The sequence below is a fragment of the Schistocerca nitens genome, chromosome 2 (genome assembly GCF_023898315.1).
Source record: "Schistocerca nitens isolate TAMUIC-IGC-003100 chromosome 2, iqSchNite1.1, whole genome shotgun sequence".
Classification (NCBI taxonomy): Eukaryota; Metazoa; Arthropoda; class Insecta; order Orthoptera; family Acrididae; genus Schistocerca; species Schistocerca nitens.
Window position 1 is genome coordinate 457,164,363 of NC_064615.1, and position 20,124 is coordinate 457,184,486.

Sequence of the window (20,124 nt, forward strand, 5' to 3'; positions counted from 1 at the left end):
CTGATCAGGTGCATCCCATGGTACAATGTTTGTTCGCCAATGGTGATGCTGTGTTCCAAGGGAACAGGGTCCCTGTTCACACAGCTGGCATCGTCCATGACTGATTTTGTGAACACGAGGATGAACTGTCGTCTCTTCCCTGACCATAAAAGTCAACAGATCTCAATATTTTTGAGTCTTTGTGGTCTACTTTGGAGAGAAGAGTATGTGATCGCTCTCCACCTCCATCACCTTTTCTCGAACTTGCCACTATTGTGCAGAAAAAATGATACAAGACTCTATTGTAAATGATACAGGACCTGTGTTTATCCATTTCCAGACGACTGTAAGCTGTTTTGAAGGCCAATGGGTTTCCTTCATCGTATGAGGCGTGGTAGTGTGTTGTGTTTGTGGCGTTTACACGTTTTTGTCCAAACCCTATGGGTTACCTTGCAACTTTGTACCGTTAGAAATACAGATAGGAAAAGTTTGGTCGATAGCTAAGCGTATAGATACAGCGTAGTGAAAAGTGGAAGGTTGAACAAGTCAAAAACGTGTGTTCCATACGTCACCATCTATGTCCGAGCAAACTTTCCCCGTTATATTAGCACCTGCTGTACGGGTGGCCAAGCTCCAAGAATGCACTCTTTCAGGCAAGTTCCAGAAACTCCCTTATTTATACAGGATGATTTTTTACCTTGTGCTGACCAGTATCATCGGTGCTGTTATATACTCTCAGGATGAATACAGAAATCAGTTAATCTAACCGCAGTCTATACCCTCGTTGTTTTCGATTTTGCACTATGTATCCAGGCAAATCACTTGGACCAGCATTTTGTCGCGAGACTCCCTAACTGTTTACAGACACAGTCCACATGGATTCACTACTTTTCTTTCTGTTTTCCATATGTGCCGTTAGATTAACTGATTTCTGTATTCATCTTGAGAGTATATAACAGCACCGATGACAGTGGTCAGCACAAGGTAAAAAATCATCCTGTATAAATAAGGGAGTTCCTGGAACTTGTCTGAAAGAGTGCATTAATGGAGCTTGGCCACCCGTACAGCAGGTGCTAATATAACGGGGAAAGTTTGCTCGGACATAGATGGTGACGTATGAAACACACGTTGTTAGTATCCCCACCAGGATAACAGCATTCAGGAATGTAATGTGTGCGCGCCTCATAAAGTATTCTCAGCCAGCTTTGCAGGCAAGGCCGAGGATGAGCCAACGGCTACGGAACGCGCTGACACGTGTGCAGTCACGTTTTCCAACCTGCCGTGCACGTGAGAGCCTTATCTCACACCCCTCGCTTCTACAAGTCAGCCAACGAACTTACCGGTACAAATCTTACACTCTCGGTGCAACATGCGCCTATTCTGTTCCAATATCGAGGAGCGCTGTTAGAGTTTGAAATTGTGTTTTATACATTTTAATCCTATTTGCACGATTACCGGCAGGAGTTATCAAGTTACTTGTTGTGAGGAGTTATTAGTCGCCCTAACACATGGTCGACGGACAGACAAGATGTTACCTCACATGGATGTTCATAAATATGTTACTGCATCGAGGAATTTGTGATAAATATAACTCTGTAAGTTATCCAGTATGGTAGATGTTCGGCAGAAACGAAAGTAACCTCGGGGAACCTGGAAAAGCCTTAATAGCTCTGTTAATGTTCTCACTATACATAAGCGAAATATGAGAATCAGCACGCACATTCAGGCTGTTCGCAGACGATGCTGTTGTCGATAAGAAAGTATTGTGGCTGCGTGATCGTAATAAAATACAGAACGACTTAGACAGTACCTGGTATACCGAATGACTGCTCTCTTTAAATGTGGATAGCTGCGAGAGAATACCCACAACAAAGAGAAAACCCGATGGCATTCGATGGCATGTTCAACGGTAAACGTCTCGGGCCTTCCATGTGGTTCACATATCTGGGGACAATACTATGAAGCGGAATGAAATGAGACAAACACGGGAAAGCGAATGAAAGACCTGGATATGTTAGGAGTGTTCAGAAAGAGGAGGGCGGAAGGGGGAGTTCAGGATACTGCACGTAACGCACAAAGATCGGCTCTACAGTACTGTGCCATGGTTTAGATTTCTTATGAAGTGGGCACGACGACAAACCTCGAACAAATTTAAACTTGCGCAGCTGTACAGGCCCTACTGAAGTGTGACAGATATGCTCAGTGAGCTGAAATAGGATTATTTGTTAGGTAATCGACTTCATTCTTGTGAAACCCTGAGCAATGATACTGAACACCAGTTTATTGCCCAGAGGCAAACCATGGGACATACAATTTACACTCGCTAATAGACTAGGGCAGAAGCGCGCTAGTATGGATATTAAGTTCCCTCCGCCATGCTATGCACTGTAGCTTGCGGACTACACATGGGGATATATACTCGTGTTAAAGAGTTCACTAATAAACTGTAGCCTATAGAGAGTGTGGCACCTCTGACATGCCACTGCCTCTACAACACTGAAGTTGTAAGCTGTTCTGAAACACAGTCCTTCACTTCGTGTCATCAATTCCTAAATTGGGTACTTGTTTTTTCACCGACCTTAATGTCGGGCTCCATTTGCGGAATTTGCAAGCTTGTAAAGTTCATTTTTGGAAGTCCTAACACTTCCACGTATACGTAGTGAATTAAAGGAGAGATCATCGATTTGTAGAAGTACTCGTAAAAGTCCTAGCGTTCGCCTGAAGTTAGGCTGCAGGTGGAAACAGCAAGTTCGCAGAACGGTATTACAGATAGTGTCATCCATCCCGCACAGTGTGAGCAGAACAGCAAACTTCTTAAAACCTCTACTATATTCAGCGGGTCAGGTTGTTCTTACACTGAACTCAAAATTGTGAAACCTAATAACAGTTAGGAATTATCAGGAAATGAGAAGTGAGTATCACAACCTACACCGACTAGTCGTTTGTACAAGTTTGACGTTCAGACTATTATGCGAAAACTGAGTGCTACCATTATCAGCATCAGTGTACGCTCCATGTTTCCAAAGTCGCCCATTATAATTTTATTGTGGCCTGACACATCATGTTCTGCGATAATTTTGTGCATTTCGTGAGGAACTCCTACGTCCAGACAAGAACTAGCAGAACTATTTGGGTATTAATTCGAGAACTTCGTGTACGCTGCTATTTAAGCATCTAGGAATTTCAGCACTATCATCCCAGAATGTATTGTATAGTTCCTTATGGGATTTGTAGTTAATAGCCTGAGATCGTATAAAAGGGCTGTAGAATATACTCAATTAGAAACCCACACAGAGAAAACATTTGTGACTGGATAATAATTCCCTAACTATTTTACACCGTGTTGTGTTCTTTCAGAAGCTTCAGTTTTCAATAGCCATCCAGTAGTAATAAAAATATGAAAGATAAAATATGTTATAAAATCTAAGTTAAAAATTCTTGCGTGAAACATACTCCTTTATTCTGTACGAGCTGTAGGTTACAGAATGTAATTGTAATGAGATATTTATAAATATATACTACGACAGTTCCCATGCTTTTTAGTCTGTCTGTATCTTTCATCATCTTTCTGTGAAGTGTGTGTGTTATAACTCGTGCCATGACCAAGCAAGTTTAGCATAGATGATCCTCTGGAACTCGAAAAAATAGAAAATGGACACATTGTTGATAAGTTAGTTCGACAAATATACTCGGAGACAGGAATAGCAGAGAATGACAGAAGTGTATACAGAGATAGCAGGATCTAGTTCAGTTTAATGACCAACGTAAACATACCAAACTGATTATCGGTTTCAATTTACGCAACATATACCCTGTCTAAACAATATAAACCAACGCATTTTAACCTCTACTTACTGAACACCCGTATATTGCCCAGAGACAACCCATGGCATATACAAGAAAAGTTTGGAAGGTAGGAGACGACGTACTGGTAGAAGTAAAGCTGTGAGGAGGGGCCGTGAGTCGTGCTTGGGTAGCTCAGTTGATAGAGCACTTGCCCGCCAAAGGCATAGGTCCCGAGTTCGAGTCTCGGTCCGGCACACAGTTTTAATCTGCCAGGAAGTTTCATGGCATATACAGTTTACACTCGCTCCATTCGCTAATAGACCAGGGGAGAAGCCGGCTAGTATGGATATTAAGTGCCCTCCGCCATGCACTGCACTGTAGCTTGAGGCCTACACATACACTACGTGATCAAAAGTATCCGGACACCCCCAAAAACATACGTTTTTCATATAAGATGCATTGTGCTTCCGTATCAGCGACCTCAGTGGTCATTAGACATCGTGAGAGAGCAGATTGGGGCGCTCCGCGGAACTCAGGGACTTCGAACGTGGTCAGGTGACTGGGTGTCACTTGTGTCATAGGTCTGTACGCGAGATTTCCGCACTCCTAAATATCCCTAGGTCCACTGTTTACGATCTGATAGTGAAGTGGAAACGTGAAGGAACACGTACAGCACAAAAGTGTACAGGTCGACCTCGTCTGTTGACTGACAGAAGCCGCCGATAGTTGAAGAGGTTCGTAATGTGTAATAGGCAGACATCTGTCCAGACCATCACACAGGAATTCCAAACTGCATCAGGATCAACTGCAAGTACTATGACAGTTAGGCGGGAGGTGAGAAAACTTGGATTTCGTGATCGAGCGGCTGTTCATACACTACACATCACGCCGGTAAATGTCAAAGGACGCCTCGCATGGTGTAAGGAGCGTAAACATTGGACGATTGAACAGTGGAAAAACGTTGTGTGGAGTGACGAATCATGGTACACAATGTGGCGATTCGATGGCAAGGTGTGGATATGGCGAATGCACGGTGAACGTCATCTGCCAGTGTGTGTAGTCCAACAGTAACATTCGGAGGCGGCGGTGTTATGGTGTGCTCGTGTTTTTCATGGAGGGCGCTTGCACCCCTTGTTGTTTTGCGTGCCACTATCACAGCGCAGGCCTACATTGATGTTTTAAGCACCTTCTTGCTTCCCACTACTGAAGAGTAGTTCGGGGATGGCGATTGCATCTTTCAACACGATCGAGCACCTGTTCATAATGCACGGCCTGTGGCGGAGTTGTTACACGACAATCCCTGTAATGGACTGGCTTGCACAGAGTCCTGCCCTGAATCCTATAGAACACCTTTGGGATGTTTTGGAACGCCAGCTTCGTGCCAGGCCTCACCGACCGACATCCATACCTCTCCTCAGTGTAGCACTCTGTGAAGAACGAACTGCCATTTCCCAAGAAACTTTCCAGCACGTGATTGAACGTATGGCTGCGGGAGTGGAAGCTGTCATCAAGGCTAAGAGTGGGCCAACACCATATTGAATTCCAGCATTACCGATGGAGGGCGCCATGAACTTGTTAGTCATTTTCAGCCAGGTGTCCGGGTACTTTACATCACGTAGTGTATTTTCGGACTACGAGTATATTTTACAGGCCCTTTTATAAGATCCCATGCTGTTAACTACGAATCCCATAAGGAACTATACAAAACATTCTGGTATCACAGTGTTGCAATTACTAGACGCTTAAATAGCAACCTACAAGAATCCGTAGTAACTGCATATGAAAACCCTTTCCAACCGTACCCAAGCAGCTGAAGCGATCGTCACAAAGGAGAGGCAGCTTGAAGGAGTCTGTAACTGCTGCTTCAGGATAGATTACACATATTCTTGACCGTAGCTGCACCGTCGTCCACCGCATTAACACTGGAGAGAGTGACTTACACCTTTTATCGAGTCTGAAGGACCTCTACTATCATTTATCAAGCCGCGCTCACCAACCCTGAGAGCAAAACTGATTTTTCTCCATCCATCAACGCAGCATCGAAGGCTCGTTGGTCCCACTCATCAGCCACAAACGCCCTCAGGAAAAAGAAGGAAAAAAGTGTACCGTAAGATGAAATGTAGCTAGAGCGAGGTATGAGGTTATCACAATATTACTATTCTAACAACGTAGCTATGTATCAGTCCGTACATTGCTTCAAGAAAACACACCTTCATGAGTTCCATGCACAATAAGTAGTATCGTTGAAATATTTAAAGGACACATGACGAAACAGAGCTACGTACTGCAGGTACTATGTAACTTTGGCCCCAGTCTGGCGTTAGCCACTATAACACAGAAATACAACGTACAACAGGCTAAAGAGTGTAACAGAAACGTCAAAAACGTTAACTGTTATACATTCGATGAAAGACGTACATCTCGCGAGATGTTCAGCCCCTACGTAGAAATCACGCATATACAACGAGGCTGATCGTACAGAGAGCATGTTCCATGAATGGAATAGAAATAAACTTTAGTATATGGTTTTATGAAAAGTACTAATTGCCACGCACATCACTGCGATTTGCAGAGTAAAGCGGGAGAATGGGGTTCAGACCTACGTCTGCCCTTCCCCATTTAGGTTTTTTGCGATTCCCTTGTAACAGTTCGGGTGATAGGTTGGACAGTTTTTTTGAAAATACCATGGCTCATGTTACTGCCACGTTCCTAATAACGTTTCCATCGACGAGACGTCAAATGATAATTTTCCATCTTTCAGCTGTCTGAAGATAAGGCATATGAAAAGAAATGCGAGAACGTAACTCCGAGTGTCAAGTCAGAATGGAGAAATCAGAAAGCTTTCGAACATCTTTTCGGGTTCCGATAACTTCTTATTCGGATAATTTCTGTTGCTTGCAGTGTAACTGTCCTTTGAATGAACCGGAGGATGCCGCTGGCGTTGAAATGTTGTATGTGTTGTCAGTGATAAAGCGCATACGGAAACAGGTATTAAAACTTACAGATGTTAAAAATGAATTCCGAAGACGTTCAAAGACGGATAATCTGGTACGAAAGCCTCGACGCCTTGGAATATGAGTGTTCATGAGTTAGACATACTGGTATAAACAGGCATTGTGCTGTCAGTGGATGCGTCCAAATCTTTTAGTAGCAAATTATGAAGATGGATAGTTTTTTTTTCTTTTTTGTCAGAAACCGTCAACAAGATCGATTAAACCATCCGCCAGCCCTATTCTCAAGCTTGCCAGACCTCTAGAACTACCCAACTCCAGAAAATCAAGAGTTTAACGTTGTATGGTCTGAGAAATGACAAGCTACTATGTATAGGTACATCGAATTTTCGAAATTATAATATCTTATGTTCGACGCGTCTCTCCCATGTCGTGCGTGTGGTTTGCCTGATTCAGGCCTTATTCTGTGAATGCAAAATGCACAGAAAAGCAGACGAACTTTCACAGCAGAGTAGCAGATGTGGTTTGAAGATCAAGAATATTTTTACCTGGTATTTCATTTAAATTGCTTATAATAAGATACTCTGTAGCTGAAATTTGTTCGGATACACAGTGCGCGGAGAAATCTGAGGACACTGTGGGGAAGACGCCCACGGCGCCCGCGTTCGGACTTGACGTAGTCTGATGTCAGACTGTTTGACCTTTCAAGGTGGCAAACAAAAGGCCTTCTTTTTTGCGTCGACATGACAGGGGGAGAAGCCCACGGGCCTGGCTCCATAGGAAACAGGTTCCATGGGCGACACGTGGCAACGCTGCGACCTTCTTGCGAGCGAAGCCGCGCTGTCCAAGAAAATGACCGCCCGTTCGCCGGAGAGGCTGCGCGGCTCGCGGACCTGCTCGTCATGAGCCAAAGACTGGTGGCCAGAACGCTCGTGTGCATGCCGCATCCTGCTACCAACCGCGACCTTAAAAGCAGAGACGCGAAGATGCCATTTGCATCTGCCCTTTTTATCCCGATTGTGTATCATGGCAACATCTGAAAATCCACCGTAAATGCAGCACTTGCCTTTTGATTTAATGCTTAGTAAGTATAAATTGTCTCCTTTCTCCTTTCGAGGAGAGCACAGTTTACTAATTTCACGTGTTCATAAAATATCGTTGACGTAATTTTTATGTTGAGCTGTTACGACAAAGCTTTCGGTTGCTCTGAAAAGGAACAGCTCACACCTGAAAAGCACATCTTTTTCTTCAGAGGCGAGACGAAATTGGCTATATGCAGCTTACTTTTTGTTGTACTATGCACATGCAAGTAACTCTTCACCATGTTGTAGTAATTAAGTTGGGAGATAATTCAGTGAAGTAGTTTGTGTAGTATTGAACAGGAATTTCTTATATCTTCAGCAACAAATAAAGTTATTTCCTCACATATCTCTCTGCCCATTTTCAGTGTAGTATGATGTTCCTACGTAGAGAAAAATTCAGACGAGTAGTGTAGAATCAGTTTTCATGAAATTACTGAGCTATAACTGTTTTTCAAGCACTGCCACTGGTTTGACTTCGGTTTTAATGTAGAATTTACTGAAAAAAAGATAGCGCTTTTTTTACGAGTATAGAAATATAGTGGGAAATATAACTAAAGACGGGAATTATATAAAAACTTCCCTTGTATGAGTCGTATGTTGGCGTTCTAAGACGATGACGTACATATTCGTACAACCATTTACTGCGCCTGCAAATTATCGCTGTGAACCAATATTCTGTGCAGTTTCATTTAATTACACTAGCGTAGTTTGACACGGATGGTAAAGGAAATCGGCCATAACCCAGTCAAAGGAAACATCACGACATTCGTCTGGAGTGTTTCGGGGAAATCCTGAATACACACACCTAGAAGGATGGATGGAAATTGCTCCTCCGTCTTTCTGAATGCGAGTCCAGTGCCTCGACTATGTCCCTTTCTCGCTCGTTACGGCTGAATGTATTCGCCTGTGAAAGAAGCAGTGCCAGCTCCTGTCCATGACCATGGGCCGAGTCCTAATGCGGCTTACAGGCCCGCCTGAATAGGCGGTTCTGCCTTCGAATGCCACCCAACAGTGATACAGGCGTTTCGTCACCTGAGAAGTTGTTAGCCACGTCTAACCTTGGACGGGAATGAAAGCAACTTGTCCGCTTACGCACGCATTGAGCAGCAAAACAGGCAATCAATTTCGCGCAACGGGCTACTTCCGCCAGTTGCTGCGTAGAGAAACTCAGCTGCCGGGCGACAGCCACAAACGGGTTTCTGAGCTTCTGTAGAGGCTTAGACAGTACTGGTTTCTGGTATCGTTTTTCGTGATTTGCCGTCGACGAGCGTAAAATACATGACACAATGACGAACTCGAAAATAAATCACAAGGTTTTTTGAAGCCAACACGTGGAGCAAAAGGGATAAGAAAAGTTTCTGCATTTCCCGCATCAATAACATATCCATAAAATGTTAATTAGAAACGCAAAATATATTTTAATGCTCGAATGGGTGTTTGTGTATACGCTGTATTCGTAGGACTTATTCGTACTCGCGACATGAACACAAACTGAACATCTAAACAAAGTACCTACATAATGAATTTGAAAATTTCAGAGGTGAAAATATAAAAATGATTCTTTTGGATTGGACACCAAGAAAAGATGATATTAGTTATGAGCCCCATAATGAAGTACAGAAATTGGCGTCGGGATTCGGGAGTATATATGGGACGTAGCTTTTTAACAAGCTACTTACGAAAAACACAATTACGTTAGCCTGAATTATGAGTTACGAGCTACACATGAGAACACAGTAATATCTAATTACTAGGAGTGAGATCTGTAAAAAGATAAAAGGATATCCAAAATTAGTGTATCTGACAGACGGGGTAATACCAAAAGAGAGCTGAACATCCATAGCTTGACAACCAAAAGAATGGGTAAGAAAGGAACTGTAAAAATAGAACTACTCCCTTCTCGTCCCCTCCCCTCCCTCAAACAAAAACTCAGAGGCAGCCCATGAATAACGCTTCTATTCAGAAATAGTTTTGATCATTTAACCGTAGATACACTGCACAAAAAAGTGTCATTTTTTCGAAACCCCATAATTATCTCGTATTTTTACGCATAAGTTTGAAATTAGACTCAAAGGTGTTTACAAACCTCCTGTGTAACAGTGCAAAAGCATGGCGCCCTGCGGCATCACCCTTGGGTTCGGTGACGCTTTGAACAGGAAGGTGCCGACACATGTGAGAAAAAGGCCGCGGCCCAGAACTGTAAGATAGATTAATGAGGTCACATGGTCACCAAATTTCACCGCACTTCTGCCCAACGCCATCGTGGATATGTCACGCGCTGGGAAGGTCGTCACACCCCCTCTTATCCACATTTTACCTCTTCTTTTGACGCCTCTGCGATGGAGGTCAGATCTGTACACCCAGCGTTGAAATCACTCGGCTTTCTTATGGATGGCCGAGGAGAACATTTCACACCGCCTCTCAGAATCGACACGGAAAGCCATCAGAGGGTGGCGTAAACAGCGTCAGTGAAACCAGGCCTTCTCTTGGATATTTCGCTGTCGAAAACGACAGTCTGCACTGCGATGAACAACCAGATGACGTTCTTGGTAACGTTCGACACTGCTGACACCCCTTGAATGACATCGTGGGGCTGCAAACCCACTAGACGTTATCTGACCCTTTTGGGGTGTGGTGCGACCACGATCGTTATTCCGGTATACAGAGTGGAACAGCTAGGGAATGTTCCAACACCATTCGACGAAATGTGAACGTGATCCGAAGCGCATTTACACTTTATCAGCCATCCTGTTTCGCGCCCTCCTGTGGCGTCATCGTGAGGGGGAGGGTGTAACATTGACATGTTCATGAATGAATAAATCGGCAATGATTACGTCTAAGACCCCCAGTTCGGTAGCACCTTCAGTACACCCACACACCTTTGTTGACCGCATTGAAAAATTACATGTGATAGACTTTTAACAGCCGGCCGCGGTGGCCGTGCGGTTCTAGCGCTGCAGTCCGGAACCGCGGGGCTGCTACGGTCGCAGGTTCGAATCCTGCCTCGGGCATGGATGTGTGTGATGTCCTTAGGTTAGTTAGGTTTAAGTAGTTCTAAGTTCTAGGGGACTGATGACCTAAGATGTTAAGTCCCATAGTGCTCAGAGCCATTTTTGACTTTTAACACCTATTCAGATGGGTGGCACCTCAGGAAAGGTAACACAACTTTAAGGGATGTCGAAGGGGTTACCTGCGTTCGGGCGCTAGAGCAGCTGCGAGACACCACTCAACTGAATGTGTGTCGGAGTCTCTCACATGTACATTTTATAATGTGCTCGACAAAGGTGTGCGGATGGCACTGAGGGTGTTTCTGAACTGAGAGGTGTTAGAGGGACTCTTTGCCATTTTATTCACGCATATGTCAATGTTGCACCCCTACTTGATCACCCCACAGAAGGGCGCGGAAGAGGAGGACTGAGAAAGCATAAATACGCTCCGGATCACGTTCACATTTCGTGGACTGGTTTTGAACTGTCCCTAATGGTTTCACCATGGATATTAGAGCAAAATTTGCGGTCGCACTGCAGCTCAAAGTGATCACATCATATTCAATGGGGTTACAGCCCCACCATGTTCTTAGAGTAGGGTTGAATCGTACGCTAGGTGTCAGCAATGTCGAACGTTGCGAACAACGTTATCCTGTTGCTCATCGCAATACGAACTGTCGATTTTGCCGGCAAAATATCTGTGAATCAACGCCTCAAGGGAAGGCGTGGTTTCATTGATGCTCCATATGCCACCCACTGATGGTTTTCAGTGTCGATTCTGAGCGGCGATATAAAATGTTCTCCTCAGCCATCCATAAAAAAAAAACGAGTGATTTCAACGCTTGGTGTCATAGGTCTGACCTCCATCGAAGAGGCGTCAAAAGAAGAGGAAAATTTAGATAAGAGGGGATGTGACGACCTTCCCATCATGTGATATGCCCACGATGGCCTTAGGCAGAATTGTGGTGAAATTTGGTGGCAATGTGACCTCATTAACCCATCTTACACTCACGTGAACTTCGGAGCTGTGGCCTCTTTCTTTTTTTCCCCATGTGTTGACACCTTGCATTCTGAAGCGTCTCCAAGCCCGAGGGTGACGCTGCAGGGTTACCCCTTCAGCAACATTACAGAGGAATATTGTAGGCAACTTCGAGCCAAATTTTAAGCTTATGCGTGGCAATGGGAGACAGTGACACTGTTTCGAAAAAGCGATAAGTTTCTTTTCCTTTTTTGAGCAGTACATTTTCAATAAAACCTTGTTGCACTAATCGCAACATTCATTCGAATGACACTGTTATGAAATGTTGGGCAATTTGGTTAGGCAAAACGAAGCATCATTGTAGCTGAAAGATACTACCTTTTTTCCAATGCAATCGCTTCTGAATGCAAAAATTCAAGCAACCCTTCTCTTTGTGAAAACTTATTGTAGCGCATGTATGTTCCGTTTTCTGCCTGATGGATTACTGTTAGTTTACAAGCAGATGTAGACGGCCGCCACAATAGTCTGAAATTTTCGGCATTACGTTACATTTTAAGTCAGTGTTGTACTTTATTTTTAGTACAATGGAACATATGACTCGACAACAACCCCATAAAATTAAAAGAGATGTAAATTTTCTCGCTTTTCCGGAATAACATGGAAGAAACGCCAGTATTTGGTACGATGGAAAGTACTCCCTACATTCACTTCCCAGTACCTTGCAGAGTTAGGCTGTAGATGTAAATGCGGAAGCAGGAGGGTGCGCGTTCTTTCAATTCAATTGCTGCGAATGGTGTTCCTCATACTGACCTCTGTACAAGCATAGCTAGAGACTTAAGGGTTCTCTGCAGCAGAAGGCGTCACCAGAATGTGCCAACATGATATTTCATTTATTACTAAACAGGAAAGACGTAACTTCTTAGATGTAAACGTCGTATTGCATCAAAGGTGTCTGGATTTTCAGAAAATCAGTCGGAAGCACATTTGGCAAAATTCCAACTGTGAGATGTTTGTTATCTCGTACGACCATCTATCTGTTCATTGCTTTTTTTTTTTTTTTTGTAGGGTTGATGTTCATTTGTTAAACGTTGTGGCTCTTTCATTGTAGCGTGCATGCCCTGCCTGTAGCCAACCTAGCCTTTCGCCTGTACTTTGTATATGGTAGCAGGAGGTAGGCGACTCTGCTTCCAGCGCGAGGTCAGTAGAGCGTTGAGAGATCGCCATATCAACCAACTGGTACAGATAATTACTAAAAATAATGTAAGATCTTGTGCAGCCATTATTCAGTACAGCAATGAACCACATTTAGCTTGTATGTACTGAAGTTGGGTTCAGTGTGTAATGGATAAAATACAACCCTGAATTTTTTCCAGAGGAATTTTATGCATTTGTTCACTGAAGTGCAGCATATTTCAGTCAATATGACGTCGGAGAAATTCTGCTCTTAAGCCAACCTCTATGTTCTGTAATGTTGAAGCTGAGTGATAATGCGAACCTCAACAGGTGCTGGAATCCATCTTCGTTAGAAAAAGCATCTGTAGCGTAGGATGCACTTGGTCACCTGAAATCTCCTACACAAAATCCTCGTCCGTTGTTCGTCAATTGACAAAAGGAATACCCAGAAAGCGCTTCTGCTGTCGTCACGCAAACACATCCACGTTTACGAGAACAGCACAATAACTAAACCTCCACTGTTACTGGAAAGAACATGAAATGAGACTCCTTGCATGTCTCACAATGCCTGCCTTGAAGCAACGCCAGTTCGTGTTCCTTGATCTCGGCACTATACACGTCGGGTTAGTCGTTATTGTAGGTGATGTGGGGTACAGATAATTGCACTCCGTGCAAGGCTGCCAAGTTACGGACACTTGCAAACGCCGCTGTTGCTCCATTTGACCACGTTCCAACAATTGAATGTCAGAGAGGTCTGCCATTCAGTTTCACTACAGCTGGTCAGTTGCAAGGACGAATATGTGATACAGTGCTTAGCATACTGCAGACTAAGTTCCTTTACTACATTGAAATCAGTAGTCACAGCGCTCGAATTATAAAAGACGGCATACCAAGCAAAAGATGTGTACCGCCTGTCATGTTGGCCTTCCACTTTATCGTCTACTTTACCTTCACTTCAGGAAAGTGGTGTATGTCCGTTGCAGTACTCAACGTTCTCTTGGTAAATTGCAAATGTTTCGTTTACTGCAATTATGTGTCCGGATTTTAACAACTGCAACCAAATCTTGAGTAGAACGATCGTAATGTAAGGGTCAGTGCGGAGACTAATATCTTTTTGTAAAAGTCGTGTTTAGTCTCCGAATAATTTAGAGTAGTTGCAAAATTTTGAACAATTTTTGGTATATAGTTTCCTGTAAGATCAACTCGCTGCGACATCTCTGGTTCATTGCAAATACTAGAACTGACTAGACCCCTAGGCGCAAATATTAATTGCATTAAGTAGTCATACTTGTGTGAATACCACTGTTTCGTGAAAAACACGTTGCTAACGCTCCTATACCTTCTGCAAAACTTACTAATACTTTAGTGCACTGTGGAAACCGTCAGGGCTACTATTATTACATTTCGTATATCTAAAGGTCATTTACGTGTGTAAGTCAAGCTGTGATTTATATTTGAAAAAAAAAATGTGGTTACGAATCCACTCAATGAAATTCGCAGGAGTTTTAATTACGAGGGGCGTTCAGAAAGTAAGCTCCGATCGGTCGCGAAATGGAAACGACTATGAAAATCCGATAAAGCTTTGCACAGATGTGTTGGGTAGTGTCTCTAGTATAACCCCAGTTAGCATCACGTCGCTCTTCTCATTTCGGAGCTCGCAGTGAGTGCGTAAAGATGTCTAGAAAATAGTGTCTGCCGCCAAGTACGAGGGCCTGGTGACAAATTTCGCCTGAAGCTATGCAGCTAACATTACATAACTGTCGTGCTGTTTCTTCTTCAAGACAATTCTCAGCCGCATTCTGCAGGGGCAATGTAGATGCTCCTGCATCGTTTTCAAATGGAAATGTGAGATTACCCACAATACAGTCCGCAATTGTCTCCCCCTGAGTTTCATCTCTGGTCACATGAACCGCTGTCTTTGAAGACAACATTTTGACACAGACAACGAGGTGTAGGCCAGCGTGGAGAATTGGCGGAAAGCACTGGCGGCTGCCTTCTATGATGAGGCTATTGAAAAGTTGGTACAACGCTATGACAAAAGTCTAAGTCAGAACGGCGACTACGTAGAGAAGTAGCTGAAAGGTGTAGCTAATTGTTACAAGTAAAACATTTCTGATGTTCACTGTGGTTTCAATTTGGCAATCAATCGGAGCTTACTTTCTGAACAGGCCTCGTAAAATAGTTCGTTAGCAAGTATACATAGCTCTGAAACTAGAAACACGGATCGAAAAGTTGATATAAATCGAACTGAAGTTATTGTACATCGCTGCAAGTGAGGCGGTGATACTGCACTGGAGTTATATTTCTAAACGAGGAATTACTTCAGACTGTTTCCTCTACACGAACATGAGCTAGACCTACCCCAAGCATTTCGTGTGCGACATCTCTCTGCAAAAATTCTGCATGGAAACTATAACAAACTGTGTGTTGTGTTTCAGGCGGTAATGAGGAACCAGTCAAGCATTTGTTTGGGCATGCATGGTAAACAGTTTGTTAATCACACTCCCTGAGGAACCTAACCAGGTACTGTACCTAATCAGGTGCCAAGTTATGATCTCTATGTGGATTTTCTCCCTGACTCTCAAGGCAGCGCGCTGCGCTACACTATGAGTGAAGTCATGTGTTTCTAGGTACACTATTCTCTAGGTACAATACTATGTCCTACCTCTCCTACCTTCCCTACAGTAATAATAATACTAATCATAATAATAATAATAATTTTATCTAGCTGATGTTTCTGGAAGAATTATCTTCCAAAATTATGTCGGTTATGATGGTGACACATAGAGTTATGTGGAGCAGGGATTCCCAAACTATTCCTCTGATGAAACATTTCGAGAATTCTGGTCAAAATGTAAAAAAAAAAAAAAAGCGCCATGTTATTGGCAGTATTTTGCGGAACATTAATCTACGTCATGCGGAACACGGACACAGTTTGTGAAATCCTGATGCAGAGACTCTAAACTCTGCCAATCATTCAGGATACGCTTTTGCCGTACAGCAGCCGCGGCTTACCTTTCGAGGCGGTTGCCCAGCACCTGGGACTGGTCGTTCTCCAGAGGCGTGTACAGGTCGTGTTCCTCCAGCTCGCGCCGGTAGCCCTTCCACAGCAGTTTCCTGGTCCACCTGCCAAGTCACAAACGTGTCAAAGTGCCAGCCAAAACTAGGCGTCTTCTAGTTGTAAGATACCTTTTTGAATAACACAATGGAGTCTTGTCGTTTGCAAAACACAATTAAATTTAAATTAGCTCTCTAGCTTCTATCGGCGGCGCTCTTTCATGAACAGCGATTAATCACTTATTTGCCGAGATCTTAATTATCTTCAGTAGCTGGTGTGTTATTTTCACAAATTAAGCCTAGGTGACTCCCAGTACTATGGTCGTGTTGCAATTATACGAAGGCAACCTGAGAAACTCTCATCCTGACAATGGGAGGTATTTTTTCTTTTTTTTTTTTTGTTCTAACGAAAGTAGACTTATCTGTCCAATTACTCTCGTTTTAGGTCAATAGGTTTTGTCCTACTGTTTTCCAGTGAGAACGTTTCATCTTTGAAACGTCATTCTGGGACGTCTGCAGAATACCAAATTCAATGGAATCAAAACATTTTCCGGAATAGGTGAATTCCAGAGGATATCAAATCTTGTGAACAAGGGGGATGTTACAAGAATTGTACTTCAAGTATCTCAGTTTTCTCATTGCCCGTTTACCCTTGTGTACCAGAGAATGATTCTCCTGAAAGATCAATATTTTTTTCTTTTGGACTCCTGCGAATACAGACGTATTCTTTCACCCAGTACGTGCAGAAACCTCACATAATATTTCCCAGATCTGTTTTACCCTTGCGAAAGTAACAGGTGAGGAGTTTATTTTTACATCTAGCTGTAACATTTCCGGCAGACGGAACAGACTTTGACTTTCATAGTACAGTCCACGCACTGTTTTGATTCTCCGGTTTCAAACCGGTGGGTTTCCCATTTAAAAAGTGCGGCCACTACTGAAAAATTAATCATCGCATTTTCTCTGATCACCTATCAATAACTGTGGCACCCATCTAGCATAAAGCTTTCTCACAATCAATACACCCAACTCCATCTGATATGGCTCTGACGTTAACTATTTCATACACTGTTAATCTGATACCATAAGATTATTCCGCACGTCAAGGTGACACTTTCTTTACAGTGTTGTACAACATGCACCAATGTAACAAAAACATAATCTCAGTTTCATGCCATCTCTGTGTCAGGTCGAGAACTGATTATTCAACTTGACCTCGTAAGAAGTTACGCAGCATACGGCGTGTTTGTAACAGAAGTGTTCGTGTTTTGCGGAGAGGAACTCAATCCAATAGCGAGGAAATGGTTCGGGATTGAGCGATCGTTGCAGCAGTTGCTCTTCAATGCATGTCGTAGTGCCACAAAGGAAACGTTAAGACGATGAATAGGGAACATAACCAGGTGAAAGATTTGGATGTAAGCTCATTGAAAAAACTGCTGAAATTATTGGTATGCACTATGCAACGTTTGATGAAATTACAAAGATATAATTTAATTTTTCCGCTTTAATTTAATCCTTTTAGCAGACACTGTATTCTAATCGTGAATATTCACAGGACTGAGAGTTCAACAGCCTTGCATAGATGCTGAAGTGTTTCTTATTCACTGAGTTCTAGATATCTCAACAGATTCATGATCTATTTTATAAGTTTGGCTGTCGGGAACGCTAGATAATATATAGTAAAGAAAATACAGCTTTTACTCACCAGAGGAACAACTTGGAGATCGGATTGGCAGTCGCTTTAGGGTTTGGGTTATGCTGTTTCTTGTTCGCCTCCATAGTTCACTCTTATACTCTCTGTAACAATAAGAGAAAACAATACTTAGTTGAAGAAGCGGTCACAACTATAGCTTTACTACTTACATTTAATCGTAATTATCAGAGAAAGTATCACCATTGGCTTGAGTCGTTATGTGTCATTTCACTCGGGATGTGCAGGAGAAAGGACGATATTTATGAGTCGCTGAATCATCTCGATTGAGGACGGTTTTCGTACTGGTTTTGACATTAATATTAGGAAAGAAATCACATCTCAGAAAGCCGGCCGAAGTGGCCGTGCGGTTAAAGGCGCTGCAGTCTGGAACCGCAAGACCGCTACGGTCGCAGGTTCGAATCCTGCCTCGGGCATGGATGTTTGTGATGTCCTTAGGTTAGTTAGGTTTAACTAGTTCTAAGTTCTAGGGGACTAATGACCTCAGCAGTTGAGTCCCATAGTGCTCAGAGCCATTTGAACCACATCTCAGAATCACTAACTTCAGAATATATAGTGCCTAGTACCATTGCATAGGACGAATGCATTTGTAGCTCCCTCATTGGGGACTAATAACAATTTATAATTCCACCAATTTACCAAAATTTTTCTTTGCAAAGGTCGTAATAGTTTTCTGATCGGTTTTGTCTTGCGCAGCGTAGCTATAAAATACAATCATCTTGCTGTCAAGGAACATCCATGTGTGATAAAAAATATCCTTCAACAGCTTGGGAGCAGATTTAGCAACTTTTAGACTTTATTTAACAATAATTCATTAAAAATAATGTATGCCTCACTACTGTCCACGTTCTTATGACTGATAAAACTGAAATTGACACTGAAAAATACAGCTACTTCTGGCTAGCGCAAGGAAGTGGAAGACAGAAGATTCTGGTGAACTCATGTATTAACTTTGAGTCGTCTCCCGTCGACGACGACCCCGTGGAGCTTGAAAATGAACTTGGATCAGACAAGGAAACCGAATGTCTCCTTGTCGAAGGCATCATCCCAACGTTCGCGTTATTGCTGTTCGGAACACTCACAGAAAATGTAAATTTGGATAGCCGAATGGAGACAGGGCCCCCCTCTGCCCCACCCTTCCCTAGCTGACTACTAATTTAATATTGTTTTCAGGCGGGCACAATACGTGGAAGGATCTAAGCAGACCTATCCCTTCTTCAAAGAACAGATTTTTTATAGGAGTATTCAATTTCAAAGATTACAGTTATTAAAGAATGAGAGCGAAATGATAGTTCATCGAAGTGGAAGCAAAGAAAACATTGTTTCAACGGAGAAATACAACAATCATGTAACATACAATTTCGCATAAATAATTCGTAACCCTCGTCTATGGATCTGTTTGGGAACTATTTCCTCGTTTTTGGTGCCCCAGGAACTCGTGGAGCAATGTAATTGAATGCTCCAAAAATGTAATCTCTGATCATAATTTATCGTATAACCCGATGATATATCATATGTTCGTCTTGGAGTATTCATATCCACAATAGAACTGAACACATAATAAGTAATGTAACAAAATTGTGCCGATGTTTTACGCGAAAGGTTTTGTTGTAGGTGTAGTAGCACTGGAAATAAAAAGAGCAGCAATGTGTGGTGAACTGCAAATTTGGATATCCCAAAAGTGTTAAATTTAGAAATGAAAAGGTGCTGAGAAACGTTATACTCCTTCAAGATAAAAAATCGGAACGCTCTTCATAGACCACTTTGTACTTTGTAACTGTAATTCCCAGGTAACCGCTCACCCAGCGATGACACAGCAAAGAACTACGCTGGCGGAAAAAAAATCCCAACACGAAGGAGTTGTGGCACATAAACGAAAGTTGACAGGCTAGTTTCTATATATAAAAGATGACGTCTATTAAAATTTCGCGCCAGTCGCATTACAGTGGAGCTAGTAGCGCCACAATGAGGATGCAAATCAACTATGCTTTAAATACACGCTGTAACGGTCGTAAGCGTTAGTTACCTTTGAGGTTGAACGAAGTGAGCTGATGTTACTATAGAATGCCGTTAAGGTAAGAAATACGCCATTATCAACTCCTCACTGAGTTTGAACGAGGTCGTGTGATAGGGCTACGAGAAGCTGGATGCTCCTTCTGCGACATTGCAGAAAGACTTTACAAGAATATAGCCGCTGTACATGATTGCTGGCAGCGGTTGTCACGGGAATGTACGGTCGCGAGAAGGCCGGTCTCTAGATGGGCACTAGCACTAACAAGAGGGAATACCATCGTGATCGGCGCAAAGCTCTGGCGCATCGTACTGCATCTGCAACAGCAATTTGAGCAGTAATTGGCACCACAGTGGCACAACAAACTGTTTCAAATCGGTTACTTCAAGGACAGCTGCGAGCCAGACG

General features: G+C 42.9%; 1 protein-coding gene across 3 annotated transcripts in view; it reads right to left on the reverse strand.

The window, feature by feature from the left end:
- The window catches only part of LOC126236342 (ATP-binding cassette sub-family C member 4-like), a 296,791-nt gene that overhangs the window by 119,021 nt on the left and 157,646 nt on the right, over positions 1 to 20,124 (reverse strand). For all 3 annotated transcript variants that reach the window (XM_049945568.1, XM_049945569.1, XM_049945570.1), the window contains 2 exons: positions 17,700 to 17,791; positions 15,953 to 16,063 (listed from right to left, as the gene is read on the reverse strand). In XM_049945568.1, the coding sequence (XP_049801525.1) occupies positions 15,953 to 16,063; positions 17,700 to 17,773 (185 nt within the window). In that variant the 5' untranslated portion in view covers positions 17,774 to 17,791. The remainder of the gene's footprint in view (positions 1 to 15,952; positions 16,064 to 17,699; positions 17,792 to 20,124) is intronic.